This window comes from Anabas testudineus, chromosome 10 (assembly GCF_900324465.2).
Source record: "Anabas testudineus chromosome 10, fAnaTes1.2, whole genome shotgun sequence".
Taxonomy (NCBI): Eukaryota; Metazoa; Chordata; class Actinopteri; order Anabantiformes; family Anabantidae; genus Anabas; species Anabas testudineus.
This window is the reverse complement of record NC_046619.1, coordinates 3584947-3608841: the sequence shown is the minus strand read 5'-3', so window position 1 is coordinate 3608841 and position 23895 is coordinate 3584947. Positions and strand designations below refer to the sequence as shown.

At 42.2% G+C, this 23895-nt stretch overlaps 1 protein-coding gene across 1 annotated transcript; it reads right to left on the bottom strand.

Moving 5' to 3' along the window:
• Positions 1-8555: 8555 nt before the first annotated feature.
• On the bottom strand, positions 8556-14241 carry slitrk4 (SLIT and NTRK-like family, member 4). The gene is made up of 2 exons (XM_026357221.1): positions 14112-14241; positions 8556-13301 (listed from the first exon to the last, which is right to left on the bottom strand). Exon 2 carries the CDS (start codon positions 13257-13259, stop codon positions 10677-10679), a length of 2583 nt encoding a protein of 860 aa, XP_026213006.1. The 5' UTR covers positions 13260-13301; positions 14112-14241; the 3' UTR covers positions 8556-10676.
• Positions 14242-23895: the final 9654 nt, after the last annotated feature.

The window sequence follows — 23895 nt, the reverse complement described above, 5'->3', positions numbered from 1 at the left end:
CAATGACACCTTCAGTGATAGTATTAGGAATGCTGAAAGTATTTCAAAATCAAAATCAACCCATAACAATATTTATAATACATTCTTTGGAGATACAAATGTAAACCAATTTCTTTAGATAATTAGTGAACCCTGCTGACTTTACTGTTCCACAGGTGCCGATCAGATGTTCGGAAATTCATGCAGAATAATCTGTTACCTCAGAAAACCAACACACATTTGACTACAATTATGGTTGCACTGTTGGATCAGTCTTGTATGAGGTTTCTTTCCTACATGTTCAGACCACCACCCTTGGGATTATTAATGCAACATTCAGAATGTGATAAATGAACAACAGTGGAACCGACAGGGCTGATTAAAAAAAAAAAAAGGTGTTAATGAGTATAAGTATTTTTTCACACACACTTGTTTTTGCATGACTGGACATCACAGCAGATGCTGATAGAACACATAGAAGTGAACGATGAATGCATAGAGGACCACAGCGGTACAACATAACGCTACCTGCCAATAGGCCATTAAGCGTGGCAGTTTATGATTTAACATAAAACATTTGCACAGGAAGTAGGTTGGGGTGAACAGGTGAAAGACAAAACGCAGCACTTTCCAATGAGAAAACACCAGTTTACTCCTATTAGTCGATGTTGCTCCATGACAACTGATGCTGGTGCTGATAGTGCTGATCGATGACCATTGGACGACTTGAGGATAGGGTGGTCCACTAACTACTTTTTTAGTTGCTAACTTTGTCTGCTGAGCAGGTATAGTACGATGGATTTATCAAAGTTTTTCTCTTTTTGCTTATAACAGCTGCCTTTTGCAGAGACACGAAATACTGCCCTCAGAACCAAAACAATGTGCTGAAAGACTGTAAGAATCTCTGCAGAGCTCAATGGAGCTGCAGCGTTGGGCTCGTGTTCTGTCAGGTCATCACTGTAGCCAACACCTTCCACATTATACAGTCATTTTATACACATGAGAAATATTAATTAGTGCAACTTATACATACACAGTGCATCAACCAGTGATGAATGAAAATTTAGAATGAAAATAAAACCTATATTTACATGACTGTCTCCCAAACAAGTTATATGTAACACATTGTTGAGACACTGCTGAGTTAACACCTGTGAAGGAAAGTTATTTTCTATATAATTATGAAAAAATTAAGACCGTCATTTCCCTACAGCATTTCATTATGAGACAATATGCGTAAAGCGATTAGAAATGCAATTGGTAGCTATTTAAAAATTAAAGCCCGACAAACCCCTCTGCTAAAGCCAAATCCAAATAAACACTGTAAGCGCTAAATCTGTGGTGTCAGGAGTCTTTGAGCTGCCTTCAGCAGAGTCCACATTATTACCAAAGCTGACCTGCTACATGTCCTTGAGGGGCCAATTCATTAGTTAGCTGGAAAGCCCCAATCAATCACAATGTATCATGAACGACTACAGATCATAATTCAGCTCAGGTACAGCAAAGATGGGGGGAAAAAACAGGCAAATGAGGAGATGGATGGATGGGAAGAAAGGCAAACAAGATGAATTGGCAGGCTGGAGGTAAGGAAGAAGGATGACTGCGGCTCTAACTGCGGACAGTTTAAGGTGGGATCTCAAGAGTTGCTTGGTGTTGCAGTCATTACAGAACACCTATCAATCATAAAGCAGCACACTACACTTTCATTTCCTTTTTAGACTTGATGCGTATCTCTTCTTTTCTAGACATGGAGCAGGTTTTCCAACAAAATAGCCACAAGGAATTGTCTCAGTAATCGAAACTCTCAAATGCAAGCAGCAACAACACACACACAAACACTACAGCATAGGGTTTTTATATAATCATATTTTTGGCTTGTTTTATTATTCTGAACATTACTTAGCTGTATTTCAGTTTGATGACACAGTATAAGCTATTGATAACTTACAGGAAGAGCATAAGGAAAGTGTCTGATATGTTCCCCTTGGGGCGCAGTCCCAAAAGTCCAAGCATGTCTCATCCACTTGTGCTGGAATTGTTCCCTTGCCTTTCATTGATCTGTCATAGATCAATGTAATAAAATAGAAACAGGTGTAGGTGTGCACCCAGAGGAAACAGCCGCACATTAATCACCGCCTGTGCTCAGACACACACGCAGCTGCTCCTGAGCTAACGTGAATTGGTTTAATAATGATTTTTTTTTAAGGCTCGTCTGTCAAATTATACAGATTTAAATGACTTTCAAGGCCCTTGGATGCCTAAAAGTGATGATTCTAAATGACTGTAATTCAGAGCTTTACAAATGTAAAGTAGCTGTGCGCAATTAGTCAGACACTTTACCTAAGTATTTCTATCTTGTGATGCTTGTAACTTTTTTGTCTACTACATTTTTCTAAATGCATTTTGCTGAAGTTTTTGATACAAAACAACTTGTTAGAAAGACTAAACTTAATATTCAGTTGTTAAATCACCTTGAATATTTTTACATTTCATTTGTTATTTCACATTTCATTGTGTGACCCGCTCTCAAACATAAGCCTAAGCATCCTTCTCTCTGTAACGGGAAAAGAGTAACTCGGTAAACACATATTATTGTTGTGCATATTAGACACAGCCAGCTAAAGGTCAGTCACAGTCCATACTAACAGGTCAAAAAAGTGTGAAAAGGAATTCAAACTGTGTTGTAATGCAATGCACAAATAGAAAGAAAAATCTCACAGCTGCAACAAAATGGAGATGATTTGTGAATTGTGTTAAAACAGATCTGAGAATCAAACATTGCTGGAAATAAATGTGGTACTCATTTGTGACTTTACAAAATGAAAGTTTGCTGATATTGTACATAAAGTTCTCAAGTGGCTGACATGTTGGCATGTTGCAGCAGCAGCCAACATGTCAGTCTGGAGATGCTTTATTCCCGGTGCTGTTTGACCATCATTCTTTGCAGCTATAAACATGATAATGTAAACCAACTCTATCTATACTGACTGGTTTACGTGGTTTGCGTGCATTTCAGTGCATTTACATCATATTGTTTGAACCACAATTACAGCCAAGTGAGGAAAACCATTCATGTCTTCCAGTTACATTGAATTAATAAAAGCAGCTTTAGTTTTAAGGTCTCTGCGCATCCCCAACATTTGCTGATTAGACCACTAGTGAGGTGGACGCTGGGTGGTGGGTGTAATGCGATGTGTGTTGCAAAATGTAACGCCCCAATAAAACACAATAAGTTTCCATAACAAGAGAGTAAGGGTGATGTCAATCAAGTTTAGTTTGTACACGCCCACACAGTCTAGATAAGAGGTCTGATCAGGCAACATCACTGAAAACACGAGTGGGCGGACTGTGGGTGTGAGGCAGCTTCAAGGTTAAAGTTGATGCTATAGGAAGTCAGATCCAACATTCTCAGACATCTAGACACGGTATAGAGCTAAAACACTGGCACTGGGAGCCGTAGCTGATCAAATGTGGCACGCAAGGTGTTCAAGATTAAAGCGTAATCTCGAGCTTAACCTAAAATTTAACATTATGAGGTCAAAACCCCCAAATCGCTAAGAGTATTTGCCAACATTTTTATTCAATAAATACCCATTTCTGATCCAAGCTGATTTAGCCCAGTTTTACAACGATGACCTATTAACACACGCAAGCATTAAAAGTGGACACACCATATACTGACATTAATTCAACAACATGTTTGACTTAATGTTTTACATGGAAAATATGTGTGTAAATATGTAACTATGCTGAATGGAACGTTATGTTGATCATCGAATGGTACAAAACATGATTTTGAGAATAAAAGAGCATTAAATTATAGATCAAGCCAACAGACAAAATATAATTGTATGCTTCAGCCTTAGAGACAGGTCATTATCATCAGTGAACAGAGGCTCTTACTTTAGTCCACTCAATTATTTTGTGAGAGCACACGTCAGTATTATTTTTGAAGGTAGAAATCTCATTTTGGTCAGGAACTCATTATCCTTTTTAGACCAAATTGGTGCAAAAAAAAGTATTCAAAGGGCATAAGCTGAATGGGAAATGAAATTAATTTTATGGTGTGAACATGGAGGCCAAATAGGATCTAGGGGAACTCTGAATTTCCACTGGAATGCTGTTGTTTAATACACGTCTGTATTCAATAAACTCATGACACCTTGCTGCTGTTTTAAAAAGACGCTATATCAAATTAAACTTTACTTTAAACTCTTGAAAGGTTGACACTACAAGGCTACAATAGCCTAAAGAGGCACGTGTCCGAAGACTCCCTGAGATCTGCTCTTATGAACGTCACTGAATGGTGTGAAAACCAAACCAAGTGGCTACAGCAGAACAGCGCTGGTGGATTTGTTCATGTTTAATGAGGCAGCTGGTGGGGCGGCAAGGCATTGTTTTCATCTCATTGGGGATGCACTGAGTAATTTGCAGTTACCGGGGAGATGCCATCCCCTTTCATCCCTCCTCAAATGGCCGCCTGACCACGGCCGATGCCAAAAATGCTGCTGTACCATTACTGAGCACATTGTTGGCATTCAGCAGGCATGGGAGACCACTGCTACAAATGTGTGCCCGCAGCTTAATAAGTTGTCAAAGAAAAAAAAAAAAAAACAGTGTAATTAAAGTAAATAGCACATGAAGCAAAAGTCCAGAATGGGTTTGTCATGAAGCATACCTAATGTTTTAAACATTAAAGTATGATGCTCATGATGTATGCCAGTGACAAAATTACTTTTTGTTTGTCTTTTTAACCCTGTTGGAGCCACCACTGGGTCCACTATTACTGCACAAATGTAATTAATAATAATAATAATAACATACTTTATTGATCCCCTTGGGGAAATTGTGGTTAGACAGCTGCTAGACAGTACATATCAGTGCTACTACGAGGTTTCGGTGTCTTGTCCAAGGACACCCCGACAAGTGGCCAGGGCGAACTGGGAATTGAACCACCGACCCTGGGGTTAATAGATAACTGGTCTACTGGGATATTTCATGCAGCTATTGCAGCCCCACAAACATTTATTTTTAAGAATCATACCAGCCTTTTGTCCCAGTACTGGTTCGGATTTAGCATCTCATAGTGCACACGTTTAGAATTCTTCTTTCTGTTCCATGTTTGCATTGTGGCTTTAATTCACTTATAGATAAAGATGTATCAGCAGACTGCTGATTTTTGCAGACTTTGAAAATTTCATGATTTCAAGATGAATTGTTGAATCTGAAGAGGACATTAATAGATATGTTGTCTTTTATCCTTTGATGTAGGTTAAGGCCCAAATACTTATGTTCACTATGAAATTCCACACATTTCAGCAGACTGCTAATTGATCATACTAGAGATAAATGGAAATCACCAGCTGAGAAATTAATTTTAAGTGGAAATGACATTTCCACTTAAAATTAATTTCTCACCACTTTTGAGGTAAAGGTTTTATCAACTGAAGGCAAACTGAAAATGTACATTTCAAAAGACCAAATTATATGATAATAATAACAACAATAATATTAATTTTAAAAAGCACTATTTCCAAATTGGAAACACTAATTGTTATGCTATAGATGCAAATTGATTATGAACTTGACAAGATATATAAAACCATGTGAATTAGATACAGTAGACATTTATTCAATACACACAGGACCTACTGTTTATAAGTTTTAATCACCTCTATTTTGAAATAACCTTTCAATGCATTACTCTGGTGGTATTGTATTATTTAAAAAAAAAAAGAAAAGAAAAGAAAGAAAAACTCATGGCACAGGGAAGACGTGAGATGAAAAGAACGAAGAAGAAAGCTGAGATAATATCCAAGATGAAGAGGAGGGGAACTCCCTGTGAGAACAAATGATGTGCACTAAAATAAAATGGAAAGAGATGTAGAAGCAGAGATGAAAAGACAGAGGTAAATGAAACTGCATATTACATTCATAGATAACATTTGTACCCAACCCAAGAATGCGTTTCCATAAAATAACTTTCACAGACATTAACCTTTTGCAAGACTGTCATTCTTTTGTTATCACCAAAGCACCAGAATCCTTGAGGATTTGGATTTCCAGTTTTAAAAATGAGCAAGAGTGATCTTAGTGGTACGACATTTCCATTTTTAATACAAATTTGCTCTGCTCAAGTGCTGCGACAGTTTGATCTTCAAGACATGGGATATTAAAGTAGGACGAGCTTTAGATGTTACTATGACATTCAGTGACCATTATCTATTGTTATCAGGACCATAGCTATAGGTTCCTATGCTGCAGGAAAATATGTTGCAACTTTTTAAAATAGAATTTGAAGAAAACGGACATAGTATAAAGAAAGCACCACCATATATGAGTGCAAAAATGTGTATACATGTGATATACACTGATTTATACATGTAGCACTCAGGCTTTCAAATCTAACACAAAATGAATTACTGTCTGCCTCAGATCTTTTCACGTGAAGTATTAATTTAAAAATCAATACAATGTTTTTAAGAATCAACACAGTCTCGCAAAACATAATATTGTAATTCTGAAGTGTAAACAGCTGCGTCCATTCAGAGTGGTTCAGATAATGGATTGACGGATGGATTGTTAGGTCAGGTTTAGACACTAACATAACTTTTGATAGGTTGGGATTTAGGGACAGATCTGGACGTCGACAGTTGGTCATGAACATTGTGAATTCTAATCTTTTTGGCAATTTGAATTCTTTTTACTTTGATTGGTCTGTGAATAATTTCCAACCTTGACCCAGTGTTTGCAGTTACTCTACTCATCCCTGGGAAGAAGAGCAGCGATCATCATCAAAAGCATGTTTTGTAACCTCTAAGATGTGCCTTGTCTTTACATTTCCATAAAAGGAAGCAAAGTTAAGGCAATACTACAAACAGAATTAATGAAATATATTTCTCATTCCATCTTTTTTTTCTTTTTTATCCAAGCCTTGGATTAGGAGTAATTCTCCTGCAGCCCAGTCACACGATTCCACACTCTCTGTTGTGCTCTTAGTCCGCAGTGCCCCTTGTGGCCAATTCCATTAAAGCATGCTCTCCTCATTTTCCAGCAGGACTTTTCTGGACCGTTCCCCCTTAGATTCCACCTCCCAAAAAAAGACATGCATTTCAGCAAAGAGTCCCATCAGATAAGAATACACTCTGAGGCACAGCAGAGATGGTTTTTACAGTTAGGATTCAGTACAGAATTGCATAACTGTCTCTACAGCAGGTGGGATGAAAACAGCACAGAGGAAAGAGAGAGATGGACAAAAAGACCATCAGGCTCTTTGTGCATTTAGTTCTAATTATACAAACGCCTAGTGAGTTGAAGCACAGTCGAAATGGACTTTTTCTCAGTTTTTAGGGATGCCGTAGTAGCCCCTCAAGGACCCCTGGAGCTTCCAGGAACAGAACCCTGCACAGGAGCCAAGTCACTGCAGTAAAAGGCTGGACTGAAAAGACACTTTTCCAGCCAATGTTAGTGTTTCTTTTTAAATATCCAAATGCTATTTCTGCTCTATTACAGGGAGGCACGACTTAATGATGGAGAAAAGAAAGGGACAGTTTGGAGGGGGTGGACATACACTATCAGATTCATACCTCCCCACATCCCTTTTTTAGTTCATAACTGCCAAGTGTATTAATAATTAATGAGGGCAATTCTCTGGCGTCTGCATGAGTCATACTTTCTGCTACTTGGTTTCCCAAAAGCCTCATAGGTTAGATTAACACAGAAACAGGGAATCTGAATTTTTAACCCTAAAATGGAAAATGCATGAATATTTGATAGCTGGCTAAAAACAGATGGAACAATGATACCTGCTAGACAGTAAGGTCAACGCCAAATTAAAAACAAAAAGCTTAACGAAGGATGAAGGCAAAGAGAAAGATTAGTGGGTGTGTTTGAATTTGAATGAAGTAATGAACTGATACCACATTATGACAGGTCAAATTTGGTCATATTACATGTTTGGAATCCAGATTTTTGACAGTCAAGGAGTACAAGGTGATCTGACCCTCAAAACTGCACAAAACCACTTTTTGAATCATGAGGGTTTCGAGCTTCAGATAGTTTGGGATTTAAAATTTGCTTAAAAAAGGCAGGACTGCAAAAAATAAAAAATAAAACCAGTGGTGGATTTTGTAAAGCAATAGTTTCCAGTGGAAAACAAGTACAAATTGTTTTATGGCCTTAAGTGGAACAAGCAGCAGTTTTGCAGCTTCCACTGCCAGTTCCTTTGAAACTAAACAGACTAAGCACACATATATTATGCTTGAAGGGCAGCCAGTGTTTGCACATGAACAAAACAAGTTCACCACGCTGTCATTTGTGCTGTCCAACACCGAGCTGTCAGACAATCCAACTTGTTCAACAAAAAACCTCAAAGAAAAGTGTAAAAGTGTTGGCAGTTTGAGTGCAAGAATCCTTTTGTCTTAAAGCAGCCTAGAGAAGCAGAGAGGATGTGAACTAAAAAAGAAAAATAGGGGGACACAGTGCAAATAGGTGCTGATTTTAATACCTTGATTAAAACATGATTATACAAGAGAAAATTAACCAATATACAGGAGATTTATGACCGATAGAAAATTGTATTTATTATACTTTCCAAGATACATTCTATTCATTTGTAATGTCAATAAACACTCAAAATTTTAACTTAACAATACTTTTTAAATAAGGACCGGATAAAGTTAAGTTGATAAAATCATTTTGAAATAGAACCTGTCCTGACAATATAACCTCAAACTAAATAAATTAAACAAAATAATTTGAAGCCATCATGACTGAGCAGATTTACTAATATTGCACATGATGTTTTTTTGTTTTTTTTTTTTATTATTTTTAGTTTTTTATTTTGATATGATTCAGTTCAAATGTGACAATTTAGAGCCTTAATTGGTCGCCATTCTCGCCCTTGCAAAATGTCTCCGTTCCCGTCCCCAACAATTCCAGAACCATATCAAGTTTAATGCACATTTATTTTGGTTGCATAATGTTAATAAGAAACCTTTTACAATATACTGTGGGAGATAGAAGAATAACAAAACTGTTGAAAACGTCACAGACTCTTATCAGGCCTCAGCTCGCTGTGCGACACGACCAGAAACAAACAAAAAAAAAATATATAGACCAAAAAAAACAAAAAACAAAAGGAAACATCACAGATCATGTTTCACAACCCTCGTCCAGCGGGTCTAGTTCCTCAGTATATTGGGAGAAACCGAAACCCTTGAATCGACTCATCAGCCACCTCTGGTGACCCGAATTAGCTCTGGTGCATTGCTCCATCCAGTTCACTCCTCCACTCTTTGCGTATTATTCTTTTTTAAATAATACCAATAACTCTTTAAATAATCCTGCATAGAAAAATAAATTACTTATGTTGTTAAATTTTTTTTTTTTACTATGAATTGAGAGCTGACAAGGGGAGGTGGATCACCGATTGAATTATATTAGTGGTCTGTTTGACGATTCTGGCTTGTAGTCTCTTGTTGATGACGCTCCGTCAGTAGACAGTAGGCTATGTGTGTGTGCGTATGTATGATGCTTGTCTTTCCTTGTAATTTACAAACCAGTCCCACAGATACAAATAATGTAAGACTTACAAAATAAATTCCAGGTTACGCTTACATGGCAAGCAGCTTTGTAATTTTTTTATCCTTGGGTTTGTCATTTTTCAGAAACAGTGTCCTCTGACAGTGTATGTGCCATTAGATTTCACCCAAAACATACAGTTACTGTAAAGTAGCAATTTTGGAAAGAGAAACACAACTCCATTCAGAAGACACTATATTTAACATGGCTCTTTACATAAAGAAAACAAGTCATGAAACCATTCCCCAATAGAGTTCTGCACATGCCTCCAATCCCCATGAATGGAAAACAGGGACCATTTAGCCTTCTGGCAAAGAGCAGGTGTACTGCTACTGGTTTGTAATCCACACAAGATGGCAGAGAGTCTGCAGCTGACTCCAGAGAGAGCTTCCCCAAGATCACATGGATGTCCCCGCAAATTATAATAAAATAATATAAAAAAAGAAAGCAAAGTAGCATCCATTGAGTCACCGATTTTGTTAATCTCATCCCAGAAGTAGTGATTTTGGATACTTTCCAGAGCAACTGAACAACAACCAACGCTCCCTCCTTTTTTCTCGCTTTTTTTTTTTTTGTTTTAAAAGAGGGTTGAAGACGGCGAGGTATATTCTCGAGCACTGTTTTCAACACCCTTTGATTTGGTTGGAAAAAGAAAAGAGGGGAGAAAAAAAGAACAACAAAAAAGAGATAAGTACCCATTTTAATAGCAGCAAAAAATACTATGACTGTCTGGTTGCTTTTTAAGGGTGTCCTGTGGTGTTTATGTGGGATTCATACATGTAGTGGCATGGATAATCCAAAAAGTCTTTTACTGAGGAATACATCCATGCTGATTCTAATAGCTTTGTAGTGTGGAGCCATTTTGTCCATCTCTGCATTGGTCATTAAGGATTTCCAGAAGGCACTTTTTTTGCTGTAAGTGTGTGGGTGTGTGTGTTCTGAGAGACAGAAAGAGAGATGAGGACAGAAAGCGAGAAATCTGAGGGTGGGTTGGGGTGAACGAATGTGGCTAAAGGGGGAGAACGAAGCCGAAAAAAGGCAGATGGGTTTGGCTGTCTTTCTGCCTGTTTGTGTATGTATGTGTGATCAATGCACTAAATCAAACCCAACAATCCCTACATTTTACTCAGTGCAGTCTGCTCCTCGAGCACCTGCAGGTAATCAGGCGTTCCTTGAAGCTTGGCTTTCAGCTCATAATACTCACTTTTTCTCTGCTCCACCACGATCTTACTGTGGTTCCCACCTATCAGCGATGACTTCTTCATCTTTTTATCCAGCGTTTTCTCTGGGTAGCGTATTTCGTACCCGCCCATCCCTATACTGTTGAAATCTCTTTTGCTGTCCAGGAAGTTCTGGATGAACATGCTGGGCTCTCGGTTGGGAAGGAATTCCTCGAGTTCGTCGATGGTGCTGAGACGTTTGTTGCGCTCCAGAGTGGAAAGCGAGTCTTTATCCTTGTCGGCGCTGTTCCGGAGGATGATTTTCTGCCTCTGCGAGTCTGCAAACTTGAAGCCGGCATCCATGTCTGAGGAACGTCCGATCCCGCAGGTGTGGCTCTTGCCAATGTGCTCAATGGTCTGGGGAATAAACGCCTCACCTCCAAGGTCATCTCCTGGGATGGAGCCTTTTTTTCCTGACTTGTGGCTGTGCCGGCGGAGTTGCAGCGACATAGAGCCACACTCCTGGTTTCCCAGACCCTCCTGTCTGCCCACTGGTTTTTTATTCCGCCTCAGGACAAAGACTAGAAGGCAGAAGGCCACAAACACAGTAAGGATAAGCACTACGAGGATGCTGAGGATCATAATTGAGAGAGGCACAGGCCCTCCCGGCGGGGCTTTGCCAACTCCAGCAGGCGACACTGAAGTCAAAACAGGAGTGGCACTAGTGAAAATAAACGGAGGCTTTGCAACAAGTTTAGGACACAGGATCTCATTTTTCAAGAGGCGCAGCTCAATGTTGGCGAACTGCACAGGGGAGGCACATTTCACCTCTTTGGCAGACACTCCATCACTTAGCTTCTCTAGCCAGAGTTTGAGGGCGACCAGATCGCAGGAACACTCCCACGGGTTCCCTTCCAGGTCTATCTGGGTCAATGACCGCAGCTGGTCCAAGACACCGCTCACTGGCAGGGTCATGAAGTGGTTGTTTTTCAGATTCAGTCTGGCTAAAGAGACACCAGCAAACACATAGGCGGGGAGACTCCGCAGAACATTGTTGTTGAGATACAGGAGTTGTAGATTGGGCATGGAGTCAAATGTGCCGGCTAAGATTTCTTTTATGGCATTGTATTCCAAATATAGGTACTGCAGGTTTGTGAGGCCCAAAAACATCTCAGGGTGCAACTGTTCGAGCTGGTTTCCATTTAAGTACAGTCTCCTCAGGTTAGTGAGGTTAGCAAACACACCTTTCTGGACTGTGACAATTTGATTGCTGCCAAGATGTAGCAAATCTAAACCCTCGAACCCTTGGAAATCAGTTGGGCTTATGTCACGAATGTAATTCCCACTCAGGTGAAGTTTCTTGGCATTTGGGGGTTTAGGAATGAGATCAGCTAGATTTTTAATATTCCTCTCCTGACAGCTCACACTAATGCCAAAGTCCGAGGGGTGGGCTTTACAGCTGCAGGGCTGCGGACACAGCAATGGAGGGGTCCGTGTCTGAAAGGAAACGATTTGGCTATTTCTTCCAAATGGGGGCAAACCAGCAACAATGCCGTTACCATAAATCTTAGATGAGTCAGTGGATTTTGGCGCTTTTGTGGCTAATGGAGCCACAGTGGTTGGGGACATTTTGGAGGGCAACTGTCCATTATCAGGCAATGCAGGCGGCATGAAGTCGCCTCCTGTTCCCATAGGACACAGTTCCTGTCTGTTGGTTTCTTTCAGTAGCCTCCCGTACAAGTCACTTGGTGTTTCACATATGGCCTCGCCAATAAAAATATTATAGGGCATGTTTTCAAGCCATGCTTTGAGAGGTGCTAAATCACAGGTGCAGTTCCAGGGGTTATCATCCAGCTGCAGCTCTACAATGCGCCCTATATGCTCCAGAACCCCCAGATAAGGTAGCTTCTGGATCCTGTTTCCCCTTATATCCAGATGTGTAAGTGAGGCAAAGCGAAATATGTTGTCAGGAAGTGCCTGTATGAGATTATCATTCAGAATGAGCACTTTTAGCTTGTGCAGTTTGTTGAACGCACCCTTTTCAATGTACTTTATCAAATTGTAATCAGCCTGAAGGTATTCCAAGTTTTCTATCCCTTGAAAGGTGTCTGCACGGAGCACCTTTAATTCATTATTGTTCAGGTGCAGCTGTTTCAATGCGCTCATCCCCATAAATGCTCCACCTTCGATGTTCTGCAGTTTATTGTTCCCCAGCTGCAGTGACACAGCATGGGTAAAGTTGAGGAACGAGTTTGGGTAAAGTATGATTAAGAAGTTGTTCTGGAAGTTCAGGTGGTACAGGGACGAAGCCGGTGGGATGAGCTGCGTGGGTCGGTAGACTGTGACCTTCTCGCAGTTGACATACAGCACGTTTTCCACCGACATGCAGGAGCAGGCGCTGCAGGTCTCGGCCATCAAATCTGATGCGGACGGGTCTGCCATCGGTGGTCCGTCCGACACCGAGGGGGAGGAGAGGGAGGAGGAGAAGGAGCCGGAGATGGAAGAAGAAAAGGCTGCCAGCAGGAATACGAGCAGCATCTCGCCGGTTAGAAATCCTCCCCCAGAAAACCATTTAGTAACCTTTGGAAAAAGAAAAACACACACACACACACACACGTGCATGTAAAGCATTCACATACACACACACAGGTGTGCAAACAAGCCCAGAGACACATGCGTGCACACCCACAAACAAACACACACAGAAAGCAAACCATCAAAATACATATTTCATAGTGGTTATGCTGTATGTCCAATGTTCAATCTATTTGATGCTACAAAAATTCTTTACACTTCTACACTGTAGACAAACTATATGTGCATTCCTATGTTAACAAGGCACAATGTTTACTGCACTTTTTAATCAAATCATCAGTGAGTGGAAGCAGTGATTCACCCTAATTACAGGACAAGCCAAATGTTTGATGCAGAGTAGAGGAAAACTACCATATGCTGTAGAAATTACTCAAACCCATGAGCTGCTGCACAACTCTGCATCTTCTTCTGGCACCCAGTGCATTTCAGCATAGTCTTAAAAATGTTTAGGACAGCAACAGCACAACTACACTGTATTCTTCTCTTCAGGCATTCAACATAATCAAAGTCAAACGGCTGCAGTTCTTTTTTTTTTTTTTTCATTTGAAGCCAGCAGCAGCACCGCCTTCAAGCAGCACATTCGGGTTATTAAGGAAAGCAACTGTGAGAGCAAAGGAGGGGGGGGGGGAGGAAGAATTGGGACTGTGCCCATTACTGACATATTGAGAGGGTTTGAGCGGCACCCATTTATCACGCAGGGGTTTTCACATGTAACATCAAATGAAAAAAAAAGATTCTAGAAATATAATAATTTTATAGAGATATTCAAACTAAATCGAAATAAATGAGACTTACCCAAAGCTGAGTTGGTAATGAATGCGGCTCCCTCTGGAGACACGGGGCAGCATTGGTGAGACATGGATGGAGACGTGCGCAAACAGTCCTCCCAGCTGAAGTAGAACGCAGACAGTTACAGGGCGCAACAAGGCTTCTCCAGCCCCTATTTCCCCATGAAGGCTACTGTATATCAGCCGGAGCCGAGCACACTTGGAGGGGGGTGCAGTGGAGACAGTGGGGACAGAGAGGACTGGGGTGGAGGTGGGGAGGGGGGGGGGTGCGAATCCGATTTTACCCGATGCGTCTCTTGCTGACGGGCTCCTCTTGCTTGGAAAAATCTCCCCTCTGGTCGTTCGGTCCCCAAGGTGATTGTCCTACCTCCATGGGAGAGGATTCATTTGGTTGCAGGAGGCACAGAGAGATAGAGAGAGAGAGCGAGAGAGACTGGGTGGAAAGAGAGAGGGAGGAGAGAGAGAGAGAGAGAGAGAGATGTAAAACAGAAAGGCAGAGAGAGCGAGAGAGGAAGGGAGAGGTAGACAGCTTTTACAGATCTTGACGGCGCGTCCGGCGACTCCAAGGCGTGAAAAAAGACGCGAGGCGGTCGGTGATGCGGTGAAATAAGTCCGTCATTCTTGGAGTGTGTGTGTTTTTCTTTTTTTTTTTCTTACGGGGAAACTGGAGGAGGAGAAGAGGGGCAGGGGAGAAAAATGGGGGTGGGTGGGGGAGAAGAGGATGGCCCACACTGTGCGTCTGGCTTCAGCTCGGCTCAGCAACCCCCAACGATCCAATGAATAAACGCGGGTTTGTTTCGAGCGAAGTTGCGCACCGGGATAATGTTTCTGAGGGCAAAGGCAGCCAAAACGCTCCCATCAGGTTTTTGCGTGTCAGTATATAATTTTCCACGAGCACAGCATAAATCCAGTCTTTTTTCCCCCCCCTCAGACCCCGTGGAAAATAGTTATTTTCTCTTGACAGATCGGTTTATTTGCAGGTAGTGACAGATGCTTATTTCAGTCTCCATCCAGCGGAAGAGAGAAGGGCTATGGTGGAATTGAAGCTCCTCTCCTGGAGAAAAAAAAAAGCGGAAAAGCGTCGAGAGAAACAAGAGAGACAAGTCGGGACAACAGAAACCGGTGCGTAAAAATGAATAATGCAGTTATTCAGGTGCAAGTGAGGAGCTGGAAACTCTCGCGCTTTCCTCCCGCTCCCGTCGCTCCAGAGGAAAAATGGAACCAAATGAAACCCGAACAGGAACGTGGAGAAAGAGAGAAACAAAAAAGGGAAAAGATCCAGCTCGAGGAAACGGTGGGGAGTTAAAGGAGAGGAGAGCGAGCTTGTGTTTCCCCCCCTCCTGTAAGAGCAGAGCAGTATCCGTGTCAGGCGCATAAGTATGCTGGCTCCTTGTGCAGCCGCATTCACGGAGCAGAGCTTCCCACACGACTAAAAGAGGAGAATGCAGAGATGTAGTTAGGCAGGAGGAGGGAGGGAGGGAGGAGGGAGAGAGAGAGAGAGAGAGAGAGAGAAGGGAAGAAAGGTGGTGGTGGGGGCTCTCACACAGACCGACAATGAAGAGGAGAGAAAAAAAAAAAAACTTCAGACCTTGAAACAGATCAGATGTTCTCCGAGCGCACATTCATTTCTGTTTAGTTTGATCTAATAATGATCATCTCCTCATATATATATAGGTGCATGTTTTACAAAGAGGCGTGCACCTGTCTTATTATTATTATTATTATTTATTTATTTTATCTTCACCTATGTAACCTCCAAGGAGAAGCAAGATCAAAGCTGATGAAACGCGAGGAGGGGAGTGTGTGTGTGTGTGTGTGTGTGTGTGTGTGTGTGTGTGTGTGTGTGTGTGTGTGTGTGTGTGTTCGCCCAGTGCCAAACCGTCGCATTGGGCTTGACTTGCGCGACACAGCTTGGATTGGAGAGAGAGAGAGAGAGAGCTTTAAACCGGGCACGGGAGCGCGCCTGTGAGCGGCATTTTAAGTAGAAGAGAGAGAGAGATAGAGAGAGAAGGAGGAGGACGAGGAGGAGGAGGAGGAGGAGAGGGGGTTATTATTCAAGAGTGCTGCAGTCAGACGGGCTGCGAGAGGAGAAAAAAGGAGAAGGATGTGGGAAATCAGTCAATCAGAGCCTGATGCGCTTCACGCTTTCCCTCTTGTTTTGTGTGTTTCTGCAGGAGCGAAGAGGAGCGGAGAGAGGATGGATGGAGAGGAGGGGAGCAGAGGGGAGGAGATGCGCCCTAAGGTATGGCTACACCCCCTCCTCTATCTATCTATCTATCTATCTATCTATCTATCTATCTATCTATCTATCTATCTATCTATCTATCTGTCTTTATTTATTCATGTGAGACGGGTCCACGGCTCAGCGCAGTGGCAGCGTGGCGCACTGCCCGCGCTCTCGTTCGCATGCAGCTGACTCCCCATGGGAGAAAGGGGGGAGGGAGGGGGGTGGGTGAGTGTGTGGGGGTGGAGTCGGACCTGAAACCTGACAGTGTGTTCGGCCTCACCGGAAGCCTCACCTCTGGTTTCCTCTTGCAACAGGTGGAGGAGCCAAGTGACACGCGGCGAAATAAATAAATAAATAAACCAACAAAAGCAGGGGGAAAGAGAAGATGGCAGAGAGGAGGAGAGGAGGAGAGGAGAGGAGAGCAGAGGAGAGAGGGGAGAGGAGAGGAGGAGAGAGATGAGAGCAAGAGAGGAGAGCGAGAGCAGAGGAGAGGAGAGCGAGGAGAGCAGAGCAGAGAGAGGAGAGAGGAGAGGAGGAGAGAGCAGAGGAGAGGAGAGGAGGAGAGGAGAGCAGAGAGGAGAGCAGAGGAGAGGAGAGGAGAAGGAGAGGAGAGCAGAGGAGAGGAGAGCAGAGGAGAGGAGAGGAGAGGAGAGAGAGGAGATGAGAGCAGAGCAGAGGAGAGCAAGGGGGAGGAGAGGAGGAGGAGAGCGAGGAAGGAGGAGAGGAGAGGAGAGAGAGGAGAGAGAGCAGGGAGAGCAGAGAGAGGAGGACAGGACAGGAGAGAGAGCAGAGGAGAGGAGAGAGAGAGGAGAGGAGAGGAGAGGAGAGGAGAGGAGAGGAGGAGAGCAGAGGAGAGGAGAGGAGAGGAGAGGAGAGGAGGAGAGCAGAGGAGAGGAGAGGAGAGGAGGAGAGCAGAGCAGTGTGGATTTCAGCAGCACAAACCGCCAGAGTAACCTCTGTAACATGTCAGCGGTTGTGACGCAGACGTTGCGGTTGTGTTGTCTATTATCAGTGAATGCGGAGGGAAGCTGCAGGTGGGACTGTCCCTCAGATAACAGGGTGCAGGTACTGGACGCTGGTCGGAGCATGCGCACTGAAGAGTGCTTAAAAAAAACACTTAGTGACTTATATTAAGGTTTTTAGTCAGAACTCATCTGTACAGCATCTTTATTAAAGGCCTCATACCAGGAAGTGGCACCTGTTTTGTTTGTCAGTGTCTTTTGAATCACACACACACACACACACACACACACACACACACACACACACACACACACGTGTTATTTTAAGTTTATATATACATATTTTGTCCTGTTCTGTTTTTTTTTTTTCTGCCACTTTCTGCACATGTTGCTTCTTTAAACTGAGCTCTGTGACTTTCAAACAACATATTAACACATTTCATACGGAGACTCTGTTCCTCTCCTCTTTACTAACTCATCATGAATGGCCTCTGATTGTGATGTCAACCATCACATCTGCTGTTGTCTCTCGTTCGTTGTCTCCAGCCGTGATCCATTTCACTCGAGCAATACGTCTCCTCGTGACCTTTTGCGTTAACAGATGGAATTTATATTTTCTAAAGACCATAACTGGCATAATGTTGCATTGTTTACTGAAACTGGATTCAACATTCGTGCTTGACAGACAAACGATCACAGACAATGAACCATTGTGCAAAAGAACACGCGCTTAAGTGGGAGTGGGACGTCTGAGGAGCGAACTGTAAATGCGTTTCTGACGCTTTTGCAGTTCCTTTGATACGATTCCCTTCACTCCACAGAGCCAGTCGGAAATGAACGCCTGTCTGTTGCACTGATAGAACATTCTGCCTCAATTATTTCACATTCAGATAAATCCAGCAGCTTTTAATTCATCAGTACTCAAAAAAAAAAAAGAAAAAAAAAATCCCCCCTCATTCTATTGATTGATTCATGTATCCAAACTGAGGTGTGGCTGACTGCTCACAAGCAGCGTCAGCAGCAGCCACCTGCATGAAAACAGCAAATCAGGCATTTCTCCTTGTGTGTGTGTGTGTGTGTGTGTGTGTGCATGAGCGCGCTGATATTTGACAGCCTTGGACATGTTCCTACACTGGCTGTGAGTGGCCTGAGGGAAGCAGGCCTTACTAAAGAATGAGCCAGACAGTTGGCAGGGCCTCTTCTTCCGTCTCAGCTGTCGTTGGTAGTCTGGCCATGTGGCTTAGACGCTGCTTCCTGTGTCCAAACACTGGAAAAAAAAAAAGAAATCTCATGTGCTCTAATCCTGTTTGTTGGATTAAAATAAAGGATTGGAACACGCGCTCAGAGGTATTCACGTTGTCACCCGTTTTATTTTATTTATTTATTTATTTGTTGGCCGTGTCCCCTTTCACAGCCACTTTGAGTGCTGGGACTGTTTGCTGTGCTGAGAATTTAGGGGTTTGATGTGTCGCCCTCATCTGGACGGAAAGGCAACTGCACTCCTTGTCATAAGACAGGTGGGTAATACAGCTCAGGTGGGGCCTGCTCTCTGTGTTTGCTCCTTTGTGCTGCTGTGTGGCTCACTGCCACACTCGCTGATCGCTGACTTGGGCCCGTTCGACACCTGTTGTCCTGCTGCAGCTGTGGGCCACCAGCAACAGCACTGACGCTAAACTAATGCTGATGCAAACCTAATACAGCCAAAAAAAAAAAAAGATAATTTATTCATGATTTAAAGAACAAATAAAAGCAAAGCAATTAGTCTTTTATTTTAATAAATTATTAAGGCACATTAGAAGCTTCTTTTCCTGTTGTCAGAGACAATCTGGTGCTTTTAAACACGGATGACAGCTGTCATAAAATAATTTTTATATTATTATCTATTATTCTACTGTGACACAACACAGGTCACACGAGCGGCCAGTCAAAACAGACCTGGAGAGTGTCACTCTGTGGCCTGCGCTACACTTTATGACGGTCCTATGTGAGCAGTCCAGATAGGCCAAATGTGATGCCTGGAGCTGTAGCACCAACATTAGTATGTTATTGTTAGTTTTCATTATACATATCATATTTTTGCTTTTCATATTTCTATTTAAATACAGTTATAGTTACAGTGTTTGCCTTTTTTATGAGTAGAAAATCAAATACAGCATGTGAGTGAGTGCTAAATCTATTGTTTCTCTCATATCCCTTGATTACATACTCTATCTACTCCATGAAGTTCTTATGAAGCTACACAAGTCATAAAAGAAAGTGTCACTGCTTCACGCATATTGAATTGATCTGACTACTGTTACTTAAATGTTTCTCTGTCGCCTCTTCCTAAGAAACTGTTTCCTCTGAAAGCCTCTGACGTGGTTCAGAATAAACAATCCAAGAAAGTCAAATCACCCTTTGGTTCAACAGCTCACAACTCAGCCTCATGAAATATGCAATAAGGGGCTGAAAGTTGATAGTGCTTCTTGTCAAGTGGTCATATGCTAACAAGGTCTCATTAGCAAGATGGAATAATGTTAGATGCTTTTTTTTTTTTTTTATGCCTCTGTGCCAGAAGGCATTCTGTGCCCCACCGTCAGTCCTGTTTTTCTGAACACAATATCTAAAAAAGGCCTCGAGAGAATTCGGCACAAATGTTCACGTCTAGTGGGAGCTGGATAGTGAAGTGGTAAGATCACCAAGCAAAGTCGCTTTGGATAAAAGCGTCTGCCAAATGTAAAGTTAATGTAAATGTAGTTGTCAAGGTGACAGTAACGTCAGGTCCATTCTGTCCCATTCTTATAGGAATTTCTTCAAATTTGGCAAAAGCATCCACTTAGACGTAAACCTCTGATGCATCCAACCACAATACAGTAGTTCCAGTTTTTGTTGTCGTACGCTCCCTAAAAAGCAGACCAGTGTCATAAATGACAAAAAAAGCTGCTTTCATCTGCACTCTGATCACAGCTGTAGGGTCAGCATTGGGCTTAAAATAGGAGTGGAAATGCTCAATACACTAAAGAGATATTTTGGTTGTTTTAGTATTAGGTGACTAAAATTAGACATTTCTCACTATTTGCTGCTGTAAAGTAAAATTAGCCTTAACAAGGAGTCTCTGAGTGTAAGGAATACTTATCATATCATTCATCACCATTATATTCAGTCCAAAATAATTCGAGTATCAGTTCTGGGTGAGCCAAAGGAAGTGTGACACTTATTTTGGGTGCAGTAATCTAGTCAGAAATACTGCATGCCATCAGCACTACAGGACAGCTTTAACCCTGATTGTGACACTCTGTTCAGAGCCAAGTGTTCAGCCCATTACTCTCTCTACAGTCCACAGAACCAATATAAATGCTTACGGTGCCAGCTAGTTGTACATAAATCGGATGTTTGATAGCTCATTATTTATTTAGCAGCATGAAGTGCTCCTATATTTATTACAAACAGCTGAGGTGTACAGGGCATTCAACATAGAGTCACAGAGAAGCATACACAGACTGTTTAGAGTCCTAGAGAGAGACGGGAGATGAGCTGCTGGGACTGTACTAAACACACAACCAGTGCTAAATAAAAGCTCCTCTTTCAACGATATATATCATGCTGCTTGTCCTTTCAGGGTTCTGTACTCACCGTGTGAGTCTGTCATGGTTCAGTCCAGGGCTCATCTCCTGCGTCCACCAGGGCACACAAAGATATAGACAGAGGTTAATTGGACTCAGATGCACCTCTTCGTCCCGATGGGTTCGGCCTGCTGCTCCGCCAAGCCTCAGTCAAAGCCCCAGTTTCCACACAAAGACACGAACGGCTTTGTGCACATGTGCGCTGTGCTCTGACACTGGCTCGCAGTTTGGCTAATGCTTGTTTTAGGACAGACTGTACACATGCATAAATCCAAGATACTGTTTTGTGGGTCGGATATTTGCCAGTGTCAGTACATCAAGGTGATAGAGTCATCAACCAGTGTCACTTTTTCTCATGTGTCTGTAGTTTAGCATCATTTCGTTTTTGTAATAAAAAAGCAGTAAAGTGCAGAATATACATGTCTACTGTATTTGCCATGACACTCAAAATTGAGCTCTGGTGAATCCTGTTTCCATTGATCATTTTTGAGGTGTTTCTACAACATATTTGGACTTCACCTGTGGAAAAATCATTTGATTAGAGTTAATTTGGAAAGACATACACTTGTCTAGATAAGGTCCCACAGTTAACAATGCATGTCAGAGCACAAACCAAGACATGAAATTCAAGGAGTTGTCTGTAGACCTCAGAGACAGAATTGTATTGAGGCACAGATCTGTGGAATGATACAAAAATCTTTCTGCAGCATTGAAGGTCCCAATGAGCACAGTGGCCTCCATCAACTACAAACGGAAGGATTTACTAGAGAGGGCCGGCCGGCCAAACTGAGCAATCGGGAGAGAAGGACCTTAGAACTAAGGACTCGATGGTCGCTCTGAAAGAGCTCCAGCGTTTCTCTGGGGAGAGAGGAGAACGTTCCAGAAGAACAATCATCTCTGTAGCACTCACCAATCAGGCCTGTATAGTAGAGTGGCCAGATGTAAAACATTACTCAGTAAAGGTTTATCAGAATGCAGCTGAAGGCCTCTCAAGCCATGAGAAACAAGATTCACTGGTCTAATCACACAAAGATTGAACTCTTTGGCCTGAATGCCAAGCATCATGTCTGGAGGAAACCAGGAACTGCTCAGCACCTGACCAATACCTACAGTGAAACATGGTGGTGGAGTATCAAGGGGAAGACGAATGCATCAATGTACAGAGACGTCCTTGGCAACAACCTGTTCAACAGTGCTCTGGACCTCAGGCTGGGGCAACATTTCATCTTTCAACACGACAACCATCCTAAACACACAGCCAAGATAAGAAAAGGGTGGCTATGGGACAACTCTGTGAATGTCCTTGAGTGGCCCAGCCAGAGCCCAGACTTGAACCAGATTGAACATCTCTGGAGAGATCTGAAAATGGCTGTGCACCAATGTTCCACATCCAACCTGATGGAGCTTGAGGGGGACTGCAAAGAAGAATGAGAGAAACCGCCAAAAAAACAGGTGTGCACAGCTTGTAGCATCATACTAAAAAAGACTTGAGGCTGTAATTGTTGTTATAAGTGGTTTTACAAGTATTGAGCAAAGGCAGTGAACATTGTAGATGTACATGTGATTTGTTTCGTTCTTTATTATTAATACATTTGCAAATAATTCAAAAACATTGATTTCACTTTGACATTATGGGGTATTTGCTGTAGAAGTCTGAGGAAAATAATAATTTAATCTGTTTTGGAATAAGGCTGTAACATAACAACATGTGGAAAAAGTGATGCACTGTATGTTGTTTCTGTTGGTGGACCATTAAATGCAGCATTTCTCTGTATGTGGGTTTCTCCAAATTACAGTAAAGACAATGTTCAGTTTATAAAATATGATGTAAATCTCATAAAGATCATGTCTTCATGGCATTGATTTGACGGTTCAGTGGACAGTTATCAGTCATTACCATGCCCACAGTCATGGTTCAGTGTGGGGCCTACCACCTACCAGTAAGCCAGTAGGCTTATCATCATCGCAAGCAAAAGTGGCAGTTAGTGACGCAACATAAAAGCGGCAAGTGTAGAGTGAGATCGTGGTCAGTCAGAGGCTCATAAATCAGGACTGACTGATCAGCACCAGTGTTTCCAACAAGCGGTCAATGTTGTCACTGTAGTAAGTGTCGTTACTTCATTCGAACCGTAACCAAGTTTTTGGTTTCTTAACCTTGGAGTTTCTCTGTTTGAAAGTAGTAGCTTCGCTTTTGGTACTGTAACCATGACATCGAAGGTCTGGCCAGGCCTACTGGCAAGTAGAGCAGGGACCAAATAAGATGCACATGTAGGCTGAGAAGAACAGGCTACTGTTGACATCCACAGATAATATTTTTCATGCACTGTTGTAGGGTTTGATGAGTGCAGCAGCAACAAAGTGACTACAAGAAAAATACAAGATTTGTTTAACACCTATTACTACTAATTAAGTAGTAATAGTAATTACTAGTAATAGTAATTACTATTACTACTACTATTAATACTATGATAAATATTGAAATCAGCCCATAAAGCTTTAAATAGGGGCTTCAAACTCTGAGTTGCGGTTCTCGGTTGTGATTTGCTCTGTTATATCGACGCAAACATTGTGAGTGACAGTGCCACAGACACCTGAGGTGAGTTCACAAACTCTGACTCTTCGTCTTCTCTGTCTTCCGTACATCTTTTGTCTCTCGCTCACTCTCATTCTGCTTCTCTTTCCCAGCATCAGTATCTTTGATATGCTAAGCAGCACCCTATTTATAAATCATTGCAAGGGAAAACATGGTAGGTTAGGGGACAAATAACAAATGCCCCATGTCTGCTGAGACAGAGGGAGAGAGAGAGAGAGATAAAAAGAAGAAGCGAGAAGAGAGGTGGATTGTCTGCTTGGTGGCTCCCTATGAGGCATGGAACCCAGGTTGAATAGCTGTACATATCATTATCTATCCCCAGTACACAGAGATAATGATATAAGACGGAGTAAGGGAAAAGAAAGGAGCCATTGTGCAGTGAAGCTGCGAGCCAATAAGTGTGGCTT

What these genes read in the sequence shown, in the direction of transcription:
- slitrk4 (XM_026357221.1), bottom strand. Translation starts at nt 13,259, where the DNA reads ATGCTGCTCGTATTCCTGCTGGCAGCCTTTTCTTCTTCCATCTCCGGC.